This window comes from Polistes fuscatus, unplaced genomic scaffold (assembly GCF_010416935.1).
Source record: "Polistes fuscatus isolate 324 unplaced genomic scaffold, CU_Pfus_HIC Scaffold27, whole genome shotgun sequence".
Lineage (NCBI taxonomy): Eukaryota > Metazoa > Arthropoda > Insecta > Hymenoptera > Vespidae > Polistes > Polistes fuscatus.
The window spans coordinates 2,017,610-2,040,824 of NW_025113104.1; the positions used below are offsets into that span (position 1 = coordinate 2,017,610).

Genomic DNA, 23,215 nt, shown 5'->3' on the forward strand with positions numbered 1-23,215 from the left:
CCCTCCTGCCCCCGCCTGCCCCCTCGCCAATCGCCCCTTCCCTTACGCTGTCAAACTCTGTCTCTCTCTTTCTCTCCCTCTCTCTGTCCTACTCTTTTATTTTTTATGCGTGTAGAGAGATATGCATGTTCGTTTGCGAGAAGAGTGAGGGAGGAGAGGTAGGCCATATTTACGAGTATTTTTAAATCGTGCGGAATAAGCGACGTTTATTAGGATGCCGATGAATCGACGGGCTGCGAGCGTAATTTTGAAATCCGCTATTGGCAAAGGCTCGTCGATAAATAATAATCTCGATATACATATATGTACAATACGTACGAGCGTGTATGTACGTACGTGCGGAATTATATACAATAAGATTAGTATATATTGTATTTACGCATGAAATTGATGACGCACGAACGAAAGTAAAAAAAAAAGAATAAAAAACAAAAAAGAAAATTTTTCTCTACATTTGGATTAAATAATGTTACGTTATAATATAATATATATATATATATGTAGAATATATGTGCAGAAAAAGAAAAGGAACGAACGTTTATGTAAGAAGTAAATAAATTATGCGTATTTAAATGGAGGGAAAACAAAATATTCAAAGAATATAAAAAAAGTATAAACGTTTACACCGACAAGATCGAATTATACTTAAGTACATAACATTTAATTAACTCGAATTAGAAAGTCTCTTGACTAGGTAGAAAGAAAAACGATTAACCTGGTTAACTCGCGTAGAATCAGTCTCTCTTTGTGCATTCGAGGAAAGAAATTTTATCGAGCGTGTCGATGAGAGAGAGAGAGAAGGGAGAATAGGAGAGAATCGATTATAGTTGCAACAATATTTAACGATTTCGTCGACGAGCATATCTATGAGAAAGAAGTGGGGAAAAAAGAAGGGTAAAAGAATCGACGATAGTTGTAAGAATTTTTAACGATTCGATCGAATACAAAATTATATAAATAGAGTAAAGATTTTTCTAATCAAAAGGAAAGAAACATTTACCGAGAAACGTGGAATCGAGGAAGACGATAACGCAGGAGGGAAATTATTCAAATCAATGAACCCTGACAGTCTCTCTGCTACGAGTTAGCTGCTAAGGAATGAATTGTGCGTTGGGAAAGAAAGATAGAGAGAAAAGAAAAGAAAGAGAGAAAGGGAGAGAGAGAGATTAGAAACATAATAAACAGTAATATTAATGAGCGTGCCACCCGCTGTCATGTCCGGCTATCGACCATCCTGCGAGCCATCGATACCCCTGATACGATACGCCAATGACGCAAGTTTATTATTCATTAACATGCCAATTAAGTTCGTTGTCGTATTGCTCGATCTGACTCGATTTCTCTTTCCCTCGTTCTCACTTAAAAAAAGAAGATACGTATACATAAATAATATGCATCTCATTCCCGATTATACTCGTCGAAAGAAGAAAATCCGTGAGAAGAAACTTTTAACCCAAATATAATTTTCCGTTCTTCTTTATTTTTTTCTTATACATTTATAAAACCCCTATAATTATCTCGAATAAATTATAACTTTGATCGATGGATTGTATCAATCGAGACGAGGTAAAAAAAAAGAAAATGATAATCGATCGGAAGAAAAGTTAACAGTACAAAGTCGATCGTGGACGAAACTCGAAAAGCACGCGTCGATTAAACGCGAGAGATTTTAAGCGTCCAATAAAAATCACGAACGAAAGGCCGAAACGATCTCAAAGTCGTGTTTCCAAAGGTTTTAACTAAGTTTCCCCTTTCTCCATGGAAAAAAGGGGGTACAAGGCGCAGAAGTTCACGACATGAAGGCCTCATTATGCTGCTTCGAGCGGGAGGACGGAAAGAAAGAAAGAAAGAAAGCAAGAATGGAAGGAAGAAAAAAAATAATCATGGACCGATAACCGGCCGATACGGCCGGCTCGCTGAAAACACAGAAAACAGAGAATCAGCCTCATTACTTCTATCTTCCTCCCTCCCACCCCCTCACTCTAACTCTTTCTCTCTTTCATTCTCTTACTCGCATATGCCGATTTCCAGGAATTCTCCGTGATCTTTGGTCCCCGTACACGCTTTAACACACTCCCTCTCCCTCTCTTTCTTTTCTACTTTTTTTTTTCTCTCTTTTATTTCTTTCCATCCTCGGCAAGAGCTGATAGTTGTCAGAAACCGGAGGATATCTTCTCCGGTCCCTCCTAACACTCTCTCTCTCTCTCTCTCTTCTCGTTTTCTGTCCAAGAAAGAGACGGTGTCGACGAACCGTCGATTAAGGATCTCCACTCGCACGAAAAGTCCAACGTTGAAGGTTGTTACGAAGGGTCTCCCGACAGTCCCCGTAGCCGGTGCTCTCGCTTGACAGGATACGTTCCCGGCAAATCGAGAAGGCCGATCTGCTTCGAACTATCCGTGGAAAAAAAGAAGAAAAAAAAAGAAACCAAAGAGAGAGAGAGAGAGAGAGAGAGAGGTTCGTGGGAGAAGCGAATATTTGTCCACTCGAGAAACTTTACTGACGACCGTTTTGTTTTCTTACAATGTTCGCGTATCTTTTTATAAAATCTATCCATTTCTTCTAAAAGAGAGAGAGATCGACGCGTGGATGGCTAATTAAAAAATTGTCATTGATTAACGACGATAAGCGAACGCATTAATCGCACAAAATATTCATCGATTTATATTATATGTTTGAATTGTCGATAAATGTTTGTTAAAACTATAAATACGTTTATGCAAACAAACAAAGAAATAATATAACACGCGAGCCAGGAATAGAAAAGATGAAATACTTATTGCTATTATTATTACTGCCATCATTTACTCGAGTTGATATCGCGATCGATTCTATTAGACGCGATAGAATCTATTCTAACTTCTAAAAGGAGGAACAGTAACGTGTTTATCCACGAGCGATTGCGACACGATATGTTAATATCCCGTACCATACCTTTCCCATGTATCCCGCTATAAACTCTTATTGGATAAATAACAAAAATAATTCTAGGAAAAATATAGAATATTTATATCGCGACCATAATGATAGAAAATGGTGCTTTACGAAAATTGCTCATTACGAAATTTTATTCCAAAGACACTTATCGTAAATAAAAATAGCAATTAAAAAGAGAGAGAGAAAAAAGAAATAGAGAGAAATAAAAAGAAAAAGAGAAAATACATCAATAAGCAATATAAAATAAATCTGCATTTATGTATTTGCGTAAAGTTTGAGAGGATAGAAAAAGTTCGTAGAAAAATATTTTTCAACAAAATTCGTGCAGCTATCCCCTTTCAAAAATGAAAAAACAATAAACTACAAAAAAATAGACAGAGAGAGAGAGAGAATATTTCAATAAACTACATAAAATAAATCTGCATTTACGTATTTGCGTAAAGTTTGAGAGAATAGAAAATTCGTTTGAGAGGATAGAAGATTTATTTTTACAAAATTCGTATCGATGATCCCTATCGAAGGTGAGGAAAATATTAACTAGAAAAAAAGAGAGAGAGAAAATATATGAATAATATAATTGTAACAATGTAAAATAATTGATATTCTTGCATTTGCGTATAGTCCGATATGATAGGAAATGTGTGTGAATTTTAATTACGAAATATAATTCCAATGATCCTTATCGATAAAACAATAAAAAGTAAATATGTATTTATGCATTTATGTATAGCTAATACGTAATATTAGCGTAAGGAGGAAAAATTGCGTAATTTGTACAGTCGATGAAATGAGGTAGAAAAAGAAACTATCGTCATCGGATAAATGGAATTGAAAATGAACGTGTCACGAGGCACTGCGCGTGTTTTTAGAATTAAATATACGTGCTTAGATAAGTAACGTAAAATAAATACGACTACACACACTTACCATATTATTTTACAAACGTTATATATTCTCCCGATATTAAAAATAATATTACAAATAAATAGAACGTTATCGATAAACATTTATTTCCTAAGAAATCAATATAAAATAAAATAATAATGGAAGGAAAGTTGAGCGGCATTCTTGTTTGTTGGAAAGAGTCACGAAATTATTTGAAAGCGTGGCGATGTTAACGGATGACGGAATACAAATTAGGTTCGTCGACTTTGGGACTGTCACTCGATGCTTTCGGGCCCAGTCGAAAAAGTGGACGAGGATCGGGCGAGATGATATCTTGTCGCAAACAGACTGGCACGTTAATGAGCATTGGAGACGACAAAAATGAGAAAGAATTAACAAGAAGGAAAAAGAGAGAAAGAGAAAAAATAAGAAAATAAAAACGTGGAATCGGAAAGCAAATAGCAAAACAGTAGAAAAAAAAAAAATATATATATATAATAGATCAACGAAATTAAAATTATAAGTAATTAGAAAAATTGATTAAACTAAAAGCTTCGTGATATTTTAATCTTTGTATCTTAAACGTTAAATAAAATAACTACACTCGATCGTTTTCCTATTCTTCTGTTCGTATTACGCACCGAAGTCTGTTCCACGATGTATACTAACCTACTACGCTTTGATATTACTCAAAATCTAAATAATACTATAATTGTAAATTGATGAGAGGATAGCATGCCTAACTTATTGTTAGACTTGTTTACCGTCGAGAATAATATCGATCCGCTGGATCGCGTTCTCGCGTTGTTTTTTTAACATTATTTTCTTCCCCTCCTTCTCCGTTCAATTTTTTTATTATTACTACTATTATTGTTATAATAATTATTATTATTTCACAATCTTCCTCTGGCTAGATTCCTTTTTTTTCTTTGACCTCCTCCTCCTTCCTCTTCTCCACCTTTTCCTCGCGAGAGAGAGAGAGAAAGAGAGAGTACGATAAATTTATTCACCGACGTGGGTGGAGCTCCTCGCGTTATTCGACGCTGCTAGTTGTAGAGGTTGTTTATTAATTCATTCCGGATAAACGAGAGTAGGTGCCTATTTCTTCGTTTTATTTTTCTTTCTTTCTTTTTTTTCCCCTTTTCTACTTTCGTTATATCAAGTTCGATAACGCGGTGGGGCGAGTTTGAACAAACACGTTTTACGAAAAAAGGACATTTCCCGATACGAGCCCGAGCTCGTGGTCAAATCCAATTACGTTTCATTATTAACGACGAGTTTCTATCTCTTTGGGAAAATGTTAATTCGTTTCTATATGAAAATAAAAGGTAGAAAATAAGAGGGATAAATTGCAAAAGCCTTGTAATATTTGAAAATGAAGTTAAAAATCGTTGGGACGACCACGCATTCTCTCGTCGTACGTAGACGGGGCAACCAACCAGCGGTATCGAATTTTTTCTTCTCACGATCTCGCGCGTGTCACCTCGTTGCACTTTCTAGGTAGAACGAACGCTTTAGCGAAACCGTACTAAACCACCAAGAGTAAGAGTAAGAGAAAGAGAAAGAGAATGAAAGAATGATCTCGCGTTCGAGATCGATATCTGGTCACGAACCGAGCTCGCCTGCACTCGTCCGTGAATACACGCGCGTTTATTAAATTAACACAGCGAGCGAACCGAGAGAAAGACAAGAAAGTGCTCGAAGCCAAACGAACGAGCAAAAATAAAAAAAGGAAACAAAGAAGAACAACAAAAAATCCTGGAATGCGCAATCCCGTAGACTAATCGGTAAGTAAATCGCCGAATCGTTTGTGAAACCACGCAAAACACAAGTACTCGCAGGTGTCGGATCTCGCTAACAAATTGCACGTATACACGAATGAAACTGATTCCTATTATGCAAGAGATTATACATATTATAGTTCCCATAAGTGCATACATACATGCATAAGTACATAAATATATTATACATATACATCCTGTATTAAGTATAAGATAAAAGTATAAGGGGAGAAAAGAAATTATCAACGAGGCCAAATTATATTTGACTTGAAAAGAAAAAGAAAAATAATAAATAAATAAATAATAAAATATATATCTGCCCCTCTCGGGGAGGGCGAACTTTTCGAATAGAACGAAACGGTTTTAACGAGCGTCCTCCTAGAGAACGAGCACTGAAATTAAGATTATCGCTCGTTAACGAGTCGCGAAAACGTCGTTCGAACCGTGCACATTTATACACGCGCGCACACACGTAAACGTACACGTTCGCACTCATAGACATATACGAGGGAAAGAACAAATAGGACGATGCATGGCGATAGGAAAAGGAGGAAGCGAGTGCAGCCGCGACAGATTTCTCGCGGAGATTCGTATCTCGTCACGAATTAGCTCTTGCTTCGTGTAAACTGCTCGAGAACAATAAATCCAAAGACGCAACCTCGACGACGTTGCTTTAAACTTATATGTCGTTCTCTCTCTCCCTGTTTTTATTTCTTCGGTGTATGTGTTTTAAAGGTTAACGTAACTCTCGCTTTTGATTGTTATTGATCAACCGTTTTGTCTCCTTCTCTTATACGTATACGTGGACGCTTACGTGTTTGCCGTTCGGTGCGTGCACGCTTCGTCGAGCTGGCACGCAACGCGGCTCTATAATGTTGGCACGACAGAGCGAATATAGAGACGACGGACCTTAATGAATCTTTATGGGATGATGTCGTGAACTTGTATTCCCTCTGGTGACTGACTGAACCCGAGCATGGCCATTGGCGTGATCCGTCATTGCTACCGATCCTTATACTATACTATTCTTTCCTTAAATATATATCATTTCAAATGGATTAACTTATATATCTGGTCAATTCTATGCCAAATTGTTCCTTCATTTTTATTCCTATTTGCGTACTTTCAAATATTTTTTAGCGACATCTTCATTGAATTTTTCCCGAAAAAACTGTCGCGTAATTTTCAAGGAATTCGATCGATTAATATTTTCACCCGGAAGAATCAAATTTGAATGACGTGTAAATCATACGAGAGATGTTAAAAAGAAAACTGAATTATTTGGATTTATTTGAACGAGAGTAGATTGCTTTGTTTTTTCTTTTTTCTGGATTAGGAACGAACGAAATCTACGCCAATGGAACACGGTCCCGCTCGTTAGACTCGGCGTAAGCCTTTAGCTTTTGATAGTGTCGAGGAGCGCACGCGTGTTCGTAAAATTTGAAGGGCGTGCAGAAGGTCCGTGGGGTCTCCTCGATCCGCGTCTTGATTGTCATCGACTCGTCGCTCGTCGCGTGATATCGTCGTTGGGTCGCGTTCGCGAGTCATCAACTTTTCCCCCCACCTTTATCGCCCTCTTCCCTCTCGATTATTTTCTCTCTTCTGTACGAATAAAAGAGATAGAGAGAGAGAGAGAGAGAGGGTGGGGTAGGACAAAATATAAGAGGGAGACCTACTTTCGGCGTTCATCGATCCTAAACTCGAGTCGAAAGTTTCTCGACGTCCTAAATATTATTCGAAAAAGAAACAACGAACCACGAAAATAATTGAAATTAACTTACCGGGGTCCGAGGAATCCAAACTGGTAGGTGCTTGTTGACTGAGTGGTCCAGGTGTACCACCGCTTCCAGGACTACGTGCATCGTCGTTACCTCCTGCACCAGGATAGGAAAGCGACGAAGAAGGTGGCCTCTGTAATAACGTACAAAAAGAAAATAGTATGATTGGCGAGCGAACAATTTTGTTCCCACGATTACTTTGGCACGCGTGATCTTCCGAAATGACGAAATATGCGAATGAATCGATCGACGTAAGGATTTAGTGGAAAAACCGAACCAAAACCAAATCGACGAAGAAAAGAAATTGGAAGAAGAAGAAGAGGAAGAGGAGAGGATCGAATGACACGACTGGCGAACAGTTTTGTACACGTCTGAAATTACGAAAAGACCCGCGTATGTTACTCCCGAGGACTTATAAAACGTGTGCCAAGAATTTTTGTGGAAAGTGGCTGGTTATAAAGAGAAAGAAAGAAAGAGATAAAGGAAAGGAAAAAAAGGAAAGGAAGAAAGAAAGAAATAGAAAGAGAGATGCGCGCGCTTGGTACGTGAGGAGTATATGTCAGTTTGGTCATTGATGGGACCATACGAAGCCGACCGATTTCGATCTCGATTAAAGACGGAGCACACGTAGCTCGGCACGAAAATGCTCCTGGCATAAGTGATTCGAGAGGACCCTGTCTCTTCGTCGTCGTTGTCGTACTTTTCGTGGCTTTCGTCGTTGCTCGTACGCGTCCATTTTACGAATCAACGGATTTTACCGAAGGTCGACCACGGGCACGATTTTTATTTTTTTTTTTTTTCTAATATATTCCTCTCAATGTGTGCGCGCGTGCGTGTGCGCGTTACCCGAAAAAGGTAAGAGCTCGAATATACATATTATTACATTATATCGAAAGATTTGCTTTCTTTCCTTATTTCTTCTTTTTATTGAGAAAAATAAAGAAAGAAGAGTAGAAGAAAGAACGATCGACCTCCCAAGATTAAAATCGTAGCTGATGCGAGCACGCTGTTAGATGCAATGTATTCAACGACACGAGAGTAAGAGCCCACACATTGATCTAAGCCAATCCGACACTTTCGAGTCCTCGAGCTTTCAATGACGCTCCACGAATGCTCTAAAGTGTTATTATAAGAGCTCCAACTTGACGAACGAACGAACGACCGAGAGAGACAGAGAGAGAGAGAGTGAGAGAGAGAGAAGCCGGCAGTCTCATCGTCTCAATGATCCTTCATAACGATCGTGCGACGAGCTCTCGCTTTGTTTCCCAATCGTGTCGTGAATGGCTCTTCGTGAGACCTTCCGAAATAAAAATTCGTCTCGATGATATTCCAACGTAAAATAAAAAGACGACGAAGGAGGAGAAAAAGAAGCTGATAAAATAGATAAATGAAAATAAAAAAATAAATTAGTATTGATAAATATTCTGTAGATATGCACGTTTCTCGATCTCGTACGAGGTCGAAGGGTAAGGATTTCAAGATGACCGATAAAATCTCCGAGAGACGGTATCACGTCTACGCTACCAACAATGACTGACAGCTACTCCCACATGCTGTCACGCTCGTCATCTTCGCGATAATCGACGCGCACAATTTCTCTCTCTCTCGCTTGTACTCTTCGTTGACCGGGTCCCCTCTCGAATCTGCTTAAAATCTAAACGCCCTTCCGACGAAAGGACACGCGGATGCGGATACGCCGATCAACCGTGGTCCTCGAAAATAGAGTAGATTTAAAGCGGAGTAAGATAGATATATAGATCCATCAACGTTTCAACTTAAACGTTTAATCCAAAATTGATCGAGAGATCGTCTCTTTTAAATAAAGAAAGAACAAAATCGAGAAAGGTAGTTGTAATATTTTGGAAGTACGATAAGTTTCGCGTCGCTTCTAAACATACGTATGGTTTATATTATCCGTCGCTGTTTACGGTGGGCCTCCATAGCTGACGTCACTTCCTACTAAACGCTGAATCGCCGTTTTTTAAGTGGACAGTAGGGTCCACCGCGTGACTTGTGTCGATGCAATGATAAACGTTTAACGTGTCGTCGACGGACGACGAGCGTGAGAGCGACAAAGAGAGCGACGAAGAAAAAGACAGATAGATAGATAGATAAATGGATAGAAAACTATGTGATCTCGTCCCACCTCATTGGCCCTCTCTCTCTCTCTCTCTCTCTCAGTCCATCATTTCGTGGTCTCCTCGACACCGTTTTTATCTGCCACTCTCCTTGTCTACGGGCTCTCTTAAAGAGTAATTCGACAAACCGGATGTCTGATGCCTGACTTGGACCCTTAAAATAAATCACTTGCCCGCATCTGATAATCCACCATCTTATTTCCTTCGCCTACGAACTCGCGTTTCCTTCTATCCTAACGATCGAAGAAAATCTTCTAAATAAGGGTATTATTACCCATTGGGGGTTTAATCATTCGATATTATTTTATTTAGAAAATATTAGACACGTTTAATAATCGATCGATTAATTTCATCTTATAGAATTTGAAATAATGTAAAATGATAGTGTAATAACGTAAACGGTAACGTTCAAGGAAGTTTGGAAATATGAGGGGAAAAGATAAAAGAGAAAGTATGTTTAAGAGAGAGAGAGAGAGAGATAGAAAGAAAGAAATAAAGAGAGAATGACTGACAGAGACAGAAAGAGATGCTGAGGAGGATCTAAACGTCAGTCCTAATTCTCCGACGTGAAGAAGGATACCCTGGCGCGCGCCCGACGTCATCCTCGAAGCAAGACAATAAATTATAATCGCGTTTCTCTCGCGCCGCCTCGAATGCACCGAGCACGCGTGCTACTCTGACACAAACACACGCACAAATCTCTTCTTCGTAGCGCTTTGATCTTGTATTTAAAGACAGAGCGAAAGAGAGGGAGAGAGGGACAAAATTCGAATAAATAATTGGATAATTAAACATCGTTATATATGTGTAAGTTATGGAAGAAAAAGAAAACGTTTGATTTAAACGTTGAATAAAAATAAAATTCCAAAAAATAGGACACAGTATATTCTTTTGTTTCGTTTGCACTTACGATTAGAGTGTCTAAAGTCTCAATAATAATAAATTAACTCTTTCGTTTTATTCGCCATCTCTTTCTTGTCATCATCATCATCATCATCGCCATTATCAACATCATCATCATCTTCTTCTTCTTCTTTTTGTTCGAAGAATCGATACGAGATGATGACTTACGCACGTATTAATTGGTCGTCGTAACGTAACGCCATATAATTATGTAATTAGCAGCCGAGCATTAGCAGCCGTTGACTGCTTTATAACCGAGATACGTAAATCTCTAGAATTAATTTATTGGTACTTGTTATATTGTATGTGTGTATATATATTTAGTACTTGCATACGCACATAACTTGTATATAATAAAGAAACTGTAAAAGATGGAGAAACAAGGAAAGACGTGTGTCCGTCCGTTGGTCGAATGAAAAAAAAATAAAATCGAAGAAATGGTTCGAGGATTGAATGAGAGAGGGAAAGGGGAAAGAAAGAGGAGGAGAATAAGACGAAAAGGGGGAGAAAGAAGAGAACGTAAAGTATAGTCGAAGAAGCATCTTTACCGAACCGAGACCGAACCCCTCTGCCTACCGAGTCGATTCTTTCGTCTGAAGAGGCGGAGAAACGGAGAAGAAGAAGAACAAGAGGAAGAAAATAAGAAAGGAAGAGAAAATAAGAGAATGGAATAAAGAAAGAAAGAAAGAAAGAAAGAGGTAGAAAGACAGGAGTCTCGGTCTTGAATTTCTCGACGATACCGCCGGCCATATAGGGATCATAAATTACGATTTATTGCGGAGGCAGCGCCTCTGCTCGACGGATTATCTTACCGTTATGTCAGCACGCTACAATTATATTTACATTTTCCTCGTAATGGAATTCTATACTTGGCCTTATAGTCCTTAGAATATGCTTCAACGATTGTCTACTTTTTTTCGGGTATACGATATTCGATATCCTAGAATTCGACAACACCTGCACGAATAAGCTTTTGCAATCGCGAATACGAATTAAATATTTTTTTAAACACATCCTTCTATTTTAAAATACGCTACAAGAGTCTTATTATACTTCGGTTATAAAATATTAGAATTTGAAAAGTGTATATAAAGTGTGTACTTCTTTTAAACGGACCCTTCAAATCGAAAAACAAATATTCTTCTCGTGTCCCATATAAATATATTTTAATTGCGAAAAATAAAAAGAAATGTAGATAAAGATCGATCGATAGATTCCGTTTAATGATTGTAAGAAAAAAAAATAAATGAAAAGTAAGATAAAATATTGACGAGAGTAATACCGTGTTACGTAGGAATACCTGTGTGGACTGGCCCTTAACAAGATGTACACCTGACTGGCGAAAGATTTTAAAACGGTCGTATAAACGAAACAAATTTATGACGGTCGTAGAGAACCGGAGCACGCGCGAAACAGGGGAAGAAAGAGAAAGAAAACGAGCCAATGAACCGGTGAGAAGAAGAAGAAACAGAAGGAGAAGAAAAAGAAGAGTAAGAAGGACCGAAAGATAAAGAAAACCGATCGAGACCTTTTAGAAGGCTCCCATTTCACACGTGAACGTGAAACGTCGTATTCACGCACGAACGACGAATCTTAGAAGTCAACTTCCCTTCTTTCACCGTAAATATGGAATTCCGTATCTTCCCATAGAACCATTACTGTCAATAAAACCTGGATTTCCGATTCGCCCTATTGTTTTTACGAGTATTCCTTAGTACGAAACATATCTGCGTTAGGCGATAGAATTTCAAATGATCGCTTTTTCTTTATTTCCTTTCTAACTTGTAGATTACTTGTAAACAACGTGTTTTCTTGGCCCACCAAATTCTACGTCTATGCTGGCTTCTATGGGAGTCTGCTTTAGGGCTTGTAGAAAAGATACGCGTATTATGTACCATGGGATGGTATATTTAAAAAGGACCAAGGTCGTACTTCCTAGTATAAGAAAATTTTGTCTTTTATATATTTTATATATTTTTAAATGAGATATTTTTGTTCTATTAACATCTTCGATCATTGTTCACACTTTGCAACGAATTTAAACTATATAAAAATTGTTAAATATTTATCCTTTTACATTTGAAAATAAAGAATTTCAATTCTACGAGACATATTATCAACGTTCTCGCATAATGGACGTTCGCGGTCGAGTGTACGAGAGACGAAAGGCATACCACGGAGTGCGATAAATGCCAGAGCAATTAGGTATTGACAGATGTCAGTGCATCGTCTGATCTCGAGTTATTCAAAGCTTCTTCTTTTTCTCTTTCTCCTTCTTCTTCTTCCTCTTCTCTTACATATATCAATAACTTCAAAAATGTATATCGTTGTAAAGAACAAAACTACGGATCGAGATCCGACATACACGTGTGGTTGTTCTCGCGACAAGGATTTCTCGAGTTAAAAAAAACACGTTCAAGGCTAACTTCGAAAAAGAGATGAGGAGAAATAAAGAGGGAGAGAGAGAGAGAGAGAGAGAGAGGGAATAAGAATCTGTTCGTCAAAAGCGAACTAAGAAGCGTCAGTCTTCGTGGCAGGGCTCGGAGTTTGGGTCAGGGTCCATGGGTTTTAAGAGGCAAAAGGTCTAACGAAAGGTAGGAGGGCCGCCGTTCGACCAGCTGATGGATCTAATCAACATTCCTCCCTAATCACGATATGCCTGGCCTCTCTCTCTCTCTCTCTCTCTTTCTCTTACTTTCGTGCAAGCGAGAATGAGAAAACGAGAGAAAGAGATGGAAGAGTCTCTCTTTCTCTTATACAGTCTCGATGGAGATTTGCAGAGACGCGTCGCACGCATTCGTTTTAATTTAAAACCAGCGTATAAATTAGACTCCCAAATGATCGTCGTCTTCAGTGGTCAAAGAAGCAAGTTTCTGTTTGGTCAAAAAACTACGATGCACCGTTCCTAATCACCGACCGACAACTAAGAAAACTAAATAAGGAAAAAGTTGGAAATCGATGTACACCCTTTGAAAATTATTCTTTTCGATTAACATTATCTTAAGAAGAAAAAAAAAGCTCAAAAGATTAAATATAAAATGAAACTATAAGGAGACGAAAGTTAGAGATGCATTATAGATTCTTCTCGATTATAATAACTTATGTTAATGTTTCGTTGAAGAAATAAATAGAAAGGAAAAAGAAGACAAAATAACGGATGGACATTGGAGAGAAAGAGAAAAGGAATTTCTTTTGATAGGATGACGTTGTGATCTTATGGGGGGGAGGTCGGTCGAAGGTTCCGGAGGAGAACAACGACCCACCGTCTATGGTTTTGCTGATACCGATAACGAAAGGCAGTACCGGTAACAACGTTCGTCGTCCACAGACCGGAGAAACTCACAGAGACCACGGACTCATATCTGGTAGCACGGTGGCGGCGTTCTTCGGCTAATTGGTTTCCCGTGTTGCCTCCTCTCCCTCGGGATAAGGACGAGAACCTACTCTTTTTCTTTCTCTCTTTCTCTTTTAGTTCTCTTCTTTCCTTTATTCGTTCGTCCTCTTCAAAAAATCCACGAAATATGATATTCTGTTTCATCTATCTATGTGTCTATCTATGCGTCTATCTCTCTCTCTCTCTCTTTCTTTCCTTCTTAGCAAACGTGAATAAGATCTTTTCATAATCTTCTTTGGAAAAATAAGGCCACAAATTTGAAGGATCAAATTTAGAAATAAGAATAAAAATACGAGTTCGTCTTGGAATATTTGAAAAATGTTAAGAAGGAAATATGGTTGAGTTTAAATTAGAAACGAAAAGATAAGGCGCGTTCGGTCTCTCTTTTTTCATTTGTTAGAAAGAAATTAGAAGAGTGCGAGGGCGGCGGTGGAGAAAAATGTGCATAGCTTTTGCGAGTTTTCTCGGTCAAATAATATTATCGTTCGAAGATGGGAATATTTGTAACCCGCGTAAGAAGATTCGCGCGAAAGCGTAGCAAAGGCAAAGGCAAAGGCAAAAGCAAAGGCAAAGGCAAAGGCAAAAGCAAAAGCAAAAGCAACGCTAACGATTGCCAAGAGGCAAGGAACATCTTATCGCGAGTTGCGATCGCATTAAGCGCGGCCAGTGACACCCAAGCCCTCGGACGCACACGCACGTGAAAAACACGCATACTAACGTCCAAAGGTATATATACCTTCATTAGCGAAAAATAATTGTGGGCTCGGCAACCTCGTGTTCGCCAATGAAGAGCCTCGTAAATGCGGCCCGTTATTACCGAAGGTATGCGTCCTACGACTACCTTCGAGCTTTCTTTCTCTCTTTCTCGCATCTTCGCTCAAAATGATGTTCCTTTTATTCTTGATTTTATTTTTCATTAAAACGACACGACAAAAAGTGTCTTCATTGCCGAGAATTAAAAAACAAAGCAAAGAAAAAAGAGGGGGGGGAAGCGCGGGTTTGAAAAAAAAAAAATCGAAACAAGAAATGGGGGTTGAATTATTTTCTAACTATACGATAATAAAAGTGAGAACCACTGAGAGATGCGCACAAAAGAGACGAACCGGACGAGGCCTCGATAGAAACTACTCCTGCAACGTCCAGGTAAATATACACAAATGTAGACGAGTATATATACATAAATATATCTGTATACATATGTTAACACATATTTACGCGTACGCAGGAGGGAGGAAGAAACCGATCAACGGTCAAAAGTGTTCTAAAGAAAATTGGAAAAAAACAAAGAAAAAGAGAAAGAGAGAGGTTTGTCAGTAAGGCTCGTTAGCTAAGCAAAACCACGAGTAATTACGAAAAAGGCAATTGCGAAATTAGTTGCCGCCTCGTTCGAGTACCTTCGTGCGATTCGTAATTACACGCCGGATGATCAAATATTCACGCATAAGCAGAAAGAAACTTCGTAAATAAATAAAACGAGGTACGCGATTTTTCGTAATTTTTGTATCCACTGGCACGATCGAAAAAGTATATCGAACCCCGAAGAAAAAAAAGTCTCCCACCCACCCAAACGTTTTGACGAGATTAAACGAAACTGTTTGCGATGAAAATAAAAAGAACGCAAATAACAAACAAGAAGAAGAAGAAGAAGGGAGTGGAATGGATAAGAAATGTAAATACCAAACGTTTTCTCTGTTTGAAATCGAAGGGTGAACTGAAAGATGGTGTGGAGTTCGATAAGGGAAAACGTTAAGAAAAGGACCGCATCGACTGAACGTTTCGTGAGAGAAGAAACGCATCCGTCCAGCTTGTCACGCGTTCTCGATTCAAAGGAGAATATATGTATCTACCTACGTTGTTATTTGTATATGTATATATATATATATATATATTTATATCTTTATGTGTATAGGCACGATCCATATCCGTAAAATACATTCATATTTAACGAAACCCGGATGCGTACGCGGTTCTGTGCAAGTATGTAAATCGTTGCGAAAACTTTCCTCGTAGAAATATGTACGTGCGATATATGTGTATATACTATGTATAAGTATTAGTAATAGTAATGGTAGTAGTCGTGGTAGATGCGAAAATTCCGGACGAGGGAGAGAGATTCCCCAGATCCCACGTGCGATCAAAAATAGAAGACGGTGCTACTACTCTCCGGGCTCGCGGCTTTTAGCGAAAAAGCTTCGAAGCGTAGCGATATGGAATCCTACCGCGTGATCGAGAGCACCTTTCGACGAGACTTTCAAGGAATTTCATTCGCTCGAGAAAAAGATCGAGAAAATACTACCTCGTACCTACGTACATACATACGTACATACCTACGTAAGTGCGAGCTCGATTGATTTTAAATCAATCAAATCGATCGAATACAAATCTTTCGATCATATTTTTCTTATTATTCTTATTCCTTCTTAAATATTTCCCATTCGTTATCGAAACATTAAAAATACCATTGAAAAAGAAATAGTTGCCGAAACGCCGTTAACCACGTTCCGTTAAACCACGAAAGAAAAAAAAGAAAAGAAAAGAAAAGAAAAGAAAAGAAACGCTGGTAATATTTATCATAGATAAATGTATCTTTTTACGAAGGATGTCTTTATCGTTGCAGGTGCACGTTAGCACCGAATATTGATTTGCAATTTCTCTTTCTCTCTCGCTCTCTTTGGAGCTGTCGCTTATCGACTACCCTGTTATCGTTCGAAACGGCGTAATTAAAGCAGAGCGGAGTAGTAGGAAGACCGGAGGAACGTGCTGAGAGATAACTATCGGCGGACGGTCATTATTCGACCATGCGTTTTGTTATCATCCAACGGAGTTGGACATAATGAGACGCGAGCATGCTCGTTACCGGAGTACGCGCTAATAATAACGACGGACGTAATGTAATTGACCGGCAGTTTCAATAGAAAACCTTTTTTTATTAAATACATTTATTTACTTGTTAATATATAAACCAAAAATTTGTCCTTTTCAAATTATAATCAGACGATAATCGTTAATATTTCCTGACGGGGGATTTATTATTAAGGACATTTTTCTTTTCGCATCTTCTTCGTCGTCGTCGTCGTCGTCTTCCTTTTCCACGATGAGTAAGAAACAGATTTTTGTTAAAACGACAACCGCAATATCTCCAGATGCTACGATTCGCGTTATGCGGTCATCGGATAAATACAGGAAACGAAAAGTACCTATATGATGATGATTCTGTTCGATGAATAATGAAGAAGAAGAAAATAAATATGAGGAAGATCGTTCGGGTCCACCGCAAAGGTTTCGGTAACGAGCCGATCCGCTCGTTTCCGCGAGGAAACGAGTCGAGTTGCATGGTCGTTAAGAGGAAATGCTTCTTTTTCTTTTCGAAAAGAGGGACTCTCGAGAGAAAGAGAGAGAGAGAGAGAGGAAGAAGGAAAAAGAAGGGAGGGCAAAGGGAATACGTTTTGGACGTTTTCTCGCTCACCTCCTGTCTTTACTTCTGTCACACGCGACACGCAACTGACAGACTCTCATTCTCATTCTCATTCTCATTTTATTCTATCTCTCTTTCTATCTTTTTTTTCCTCCGTCATGCCTGTTATTACCTTGACCACACCACACCGCGTTTGTAGAAGAATAAAGGGGGCGGAGAGGGTGGTAGGTGGTAGAAAAATGAGATAAAAGATAAGTAAGCATTATATGTCTTTTGTTACGATTCTCTCTATATTCTTCCTTTTCCGTTTCTACTCTAAATCTATTATAACGTAACTAGAGTTCTGATCAAAATCAGCGCGGACAGCTCGGATATTATGTGTAATTAGAAAAACAATAGACCATAAATGCGGGAATTAAAATTAACGAGATTAATGATCAACCGGTGAAAGAGAGAAAGAGAAAGAGAGGGAGAGAAAAAAAAAGCCAGTTATTATTCATGAGATAGCGAAAGAAACAACGGGTTGTTTCCGTTTTAGTTTAACCTGGTAAAAGGTGATCGATACGCGTACTCCCAAAGATTAAAACACGGGGGAATTGAAGATAATAATAAATGACAATGCATACGACCATTTTCTATTTCTATCCTAGATTGTAAGAAATAATCAGAGATATTCATTCTCGACGATAATTCACGTTTGATCAATCATTTTGAAGTACCACTCGATCTTAACTATATTTTTTGTTTGGTTTTTTTCTCTTTTTTTTTTTAGGAAAACCCTTACACGACGCGGATAGAAATAGAGATAGTAATGGATAAAGAGATGAGGAGAGAATGATTTATAAGAAATGGCAAGGTGCATTTTACATAGTCTATAGTAATCGCTCGTTATCGATATCTGAAAGCGAGTGCGAGGAGCGTTACGTCGTTAATCGCGCCCATAAACTCATTCCTTGATTTATTTACCCTACTCGTTGGTATATACACGCATGCACACACATATATAATATACATTCTCGAACTAACGAAAGAACACGAACGAGTTTATAATTACGCGTATCCGTTTTAAAATATTAACCGACGAGTACGGAAATCGTTTCGCGTGTCTCCAAGACTCGTAAAGTATCCTAAGATGATTGAACAACGCTAGTAACTAGTACTCGCGTGTGTGTGAGCGTATGCGCGAACAACTCGAACGTTTGCATCCTTTTCCATAGAAAATTTTCTTCCACCGAGCAGATCCTATTAAACGAAAACTTAAATTTCGACGAAAGGCACTTATTTCATTTTTATTCAAGCGATCTAAAGAACATCGTTTTGTTAATATTTATAGGTGCATTATTTTTATTTTTTTAAAAAGAAATTGACTCGACTCATTAAAAATAAATGACTCGTACGCGTGAATTTGTACAAAAGTTGGTTTCTAAAAGAATCAATGTAAAATATGATTTATAATGATTGACTTATGCGATTAGGTGTATATTATAGTACAACCTATCAATGATTCACGGCACGTCTACAGTGTAGTTCGTCAACGTGCGTTAGTCTTCGGTGTTGTTTGTCAATGATTTACAGCGTAATACTACGAGTTACTACGAGATAGAGGAAGTAGACACAGGTTTTATAGACATCGGCAAGCTGATTCCACTTCGGCTTTAACTTTATGGGTGAACACACTCGGGGGCACCAAACCATCGCCATATAATTATCATATTACGATTATGTTTACGGGGTTCGACGTGATCCTAATTAAATGTGTGTGTATATCCAGCTCGAAGAACCGCTTCTGCTATACCGGCAGCCATTTCGTGTTTACAACGACGTTAAAGGCGTCATCCTTTTCGAAAGAGAATTCTCTCTCCCACCGAGACGTTTGCCGAGAAAAACTACTATCGACAAATCATTTCATATTAATTTTTAAATCATCTTAATTCAAATTTAAGTAAAATAATTAATCGATAATATATCGTTGATCGTAATTTTGTCATTCGGGGGATAGGAAGAAGCTTGGAACACGTGCGTGGAAAGGGATAAAAAGAAAAATCGAAAATAAAGGACTCGAAAGGAGGAAGAGAAAAAAAAGAAATAAAAAGGAAAAAAAAGTAGTAGAGGATAGAAATACAAATCGTGCAATAAAAGGTTCCGTTGGTAGGATCGTTATCGTTTTCGGAGATCTTTACCGAGTCAGAAACGTCTTCGAACTGAGAGACGCGAGGTTCGTGTATCGAAGGTTATAGCCTCGTACGCAGAACATAACAATATCGAGACGAATGAGAGTGGCATTGCCTTCTAGGCGAATTCCGGACGTTTACGAGCTAAAAGAGGAAAAAAGGGAGGGTTCGCGATCGGCCATCGAGATTTCGTTTTCAAGTATGGGGAACTTCTGAGGAGGCTTTGCCATTACGCGGATACGAAAATTCCTCAGCGAATGCCAATAGGAATACTTTTCGATAAGCACGCCAAAAATTATCCTACCTCGCGAATCTGGAAAATACCTTATGTTTACTTTTTCTTATTCTTTTTCTTTTGACGTACTAGATGTATTTAATTATTTTATCTTCTCGCTCGATGTTTCTTCATTTTTATTTTTTCAATTTTTTTCTTTCCCTTTTCTCCTCGTCTTCTTTTTAAAGATAAATGCAACCGATCGAGATCTGCAAGGTGATTTGCTAATTATTTCGTCGAGTTCTTTCAGAGAAGAATTTTAACTAGCTTTAGTATGATTGCTTCTCGCAAAGAAAAAAGAAAAAACAAAATAAAATGAAAGGAAAGAGGGAGGAGAGAAGTAGATTAAGAAAGGCTAAGTATTGAGAGTAAAATATCGTATCGAGCTGCTAGGATTATCGCGACACGAGCAGTAATTGCGTCGAACGTGCTCATGCTCGTTGCAACATCAACGACCGTTGTTCTTTATTATTAAGCAAACGGTTGCCCGATAACACGTTGATGCTGTATTATCGCTTAGCTCTTCTTACACGATCGCTAGTTTTAAAAGAAGAAGAATTTTATACGCGCTAAAGTGTACTGACATATTTATTTTCGAATATATTCGTGTACGTCATTACGAAAGACCGAACGAACGAACGAACGAACGAAAAAAAAAAAGAAAAAGGAAAAGCAAAATGAGAGAAGAGAAATCGATGTACGAGACGAAAAGATTTTGTTCTTTTTCTTTCTTTCTTTGGTACTCCGTAGACGTCGATAACGTGAAAGAGAGAGAAAGAGATAAACGAAAAGAGAGAAGAAGATGCTGGAGGATTCACGCGATGGGGTAGAACGCTTCACTTTCGAAGAACGTATTCCGGAATTTCTGGCCGCTAAGTGGTCCAGAGACTGCAGGCATCTTTAAAACATTCCCTCTCATTACAGACTTCCCGAAAATATTTTTTTAACACTCGGTAAGAAAGCCGCATCGCGTGCAATTAAAAGATCTAAATAACGATATACTTATATGTACGAATAACAAAATGTATAGACATCTGTGGATAATACATGTGTAATGAGGATTTCAATTTGAGAGAAATTCAATATCTAAAAATGATCAAAATTGCTAAAAAATTGGTTTCCCTTTGAAAATATGAATCTAGCAGTTTGATGAAATCTCGTTCTCTAAGCATCTTCAATACTTTCAACGACTTTCCATCGTCCGGTCCTTTCCACGAGTAACGAAGCTTAACTGTTCACCGGCACGCACGCATGCTGACCGTACGCTGAATGGTTTATAATTGCGGTAACGTAGATATAGTACGCGATACGTGCTCGCGTTTATTTCCGCGCTCGATGCACCCTCCTCTTTCTGCCCCTTCTCTTCCTCCTGCTCCTCCTCTTCCTCCTCTTCTCTTTTCTCCTTTTCTCTTCTTTTCTCAAGCTTTACACGACCGACGGCATTTTCGTTTATACACGTCGAGAGGCTACCGCACAAAATTATATACCACTCTCGTATTTTTCGTACACGCACGCCCCACGATTCTGAAAAACCTTCCTATATTATACCCGGTACCAACAATGTAACGTTTCTTAAACGTTTTCTTCCTTCGTTTGTATCTACCTAAACTATTTATTTCGTGTCTTTTGAAAATTAATAGCTATTGTGAAACATATTTTAATCAAAATTCAAATAATTTTACCCTACACATATAAGGATACATACAAAGTGAATAAATTAAATAACGATTATCGAACTTATACATTCGAATTTTGCAATAATCGTTTCGTTAAAAATTATATCGACCAGCGGATAAATTATGTGTATTTTTAAAGAACAGATGTTCCATTTCGTTGACGCATACGATCAGACATTTTATCGGAAAGAAAATAGGACTGAATTTATACAACGATAGAATAATTATCAACGTTCAAGTTCAATAAAACGACGTACAATAATTATGATTATTATTATTTGAGAATTCTTTTTACATAAAAAAAAGAAAAAGACAAGAAATAGTAACTAGAACTCGAGCAATGTTAGCTATCGGTATCATACTCGTTTGGTCAATTTAAAACGGTGTCAATGCGTTACGGTTAATGCGTCTCCCGTGTGTTATGCAATAATCAGCTGAGCGTGTACATGCACGTGGTCGAAATAATATGTCGCGTATGATACTTCTTAAATACAAATGCAATTAAATAAATATTACTCGCTATTTTATATCCAAATGAATTATAACACTCTGAACACCTTTTTTCTATTTATTTCCTTGTCTCTCCTTCCGTTTACCTTTTTCAAACCAAAGACTAAAAACTCCCTATCAGTTTGTTGCACAATTATTTTTTCTACGTTCACTATTCTTGTCTCTCTCCTTCCCGCTCCTCTCTCCGTTTTTGTTTCTCCCTTTTTGTCTTCATCGAGCTCGTTATTAAAAAGATGCATGCGATTCGTGCTCCCGTAAGGTTGCGCGAACGTAACGATCTTATAATGACACGGCTGCGACGAGCTAATGTTTTCGACACGTAGCGAACGAATGTTCGAATTCGTGTGTGGTTTCGAAGACGAGTTAGTCGTGCTGTTAAAAGTAAAATGAAAATAACAAAAACGACGCGAGGAAGCAAAACATTCCCTCGATTTAACGAACGATTCATTATTATCTTATTACAACGAATTCGAATTACCGATTTATTTCCTTTTTCGTTTTTCTTTCGCAATATAATACGCAATGAATAAAATCTAAAAAAAAATAGTAAAAATTATTATGAAATAAATATAATTATAAATTATTGTTCGATATTTTTAGCGTTTGGTAGAAAAATAACGTTAGCAAAGAAACCCTTTTAAAATATCAGATTAAGATGAAAATAAAAAGAAAACTAATAAAACTTGAACCGAACGTTTTCTATTCTTTGAAACATAGTTTTTATTTCCAAGTGACGATTTTACGATCGATACGTTGCTTTTACTATCTTAACCCCTCGGCGCATATTTACGGGTAGGTACGTTATAGAAAACGAAGAGTTTAATAAAAAGGAGGAAAAAAGAACAAGAAAATGAAGAAAAAAAAATAAGAAAACAAAGAGCGAACTAAAGCAAGAACAAAAGGGAGATTAGATCGACACGATCGTCTTTAATTATTTTATATTTGGATCGCGTGTCCCGGTGGCACGCGAGAACGTGTTCCGATGACGTGAACTTAACGTTCGAGCTAGTGTCATGCCTTGCCAAAAGTTTGCTTTTCTTTTTTCTCATTTCATTTCACGTGTTAAAAAATCGATTGATTTTTTTCAACGATGCCTCCATCTCCATCGAAGTACGTAATAATCGTTTAAAATTTTCAATCGTTACGAATAATAATAGTTCGCGATAAAATACACAATACAAAGTATTGTAATAATCGTTGTATTAGCATTCGATTAATCAAGTTTCTCTCGCGCATTGAAATCACCGTTCTAATCGACTTGTTATTAGAAATAAAATTACATCTCGATTAATATTTATTTACATAAGAAATGAATTCTGTGTAATCTTTTCTATAAATTCAATTTATCGGAAGAT

The 23,215-nt window shown here is 37.9% G+C and overlaps 1 protein-coding gene across 2 annotated transcripts in view; it reads right to left on the reverse strand.

Annotated features, from left to right (window-relative positions):
* Nucleotides 1–23,215, reverse strand: part of LOC122518969 (homeobox protein homothorax) — a 331,031-nt gene that overhangs the window by 233,210 nt on the left and 74,606 nt on the right. For both annotated transcript variants that reach the window (XM_043638105.1, XM_043638104.1), the window contains exon 7: nt 7,383–7,512. In XM_043638105.1, the coding sequence (XP_043494040.1) occupies nt 7,383–7,512 (130 nt within the window). The remainder of the gene's footprint in view (nt 1–7,382; nt 7,513–23,215) is intronic.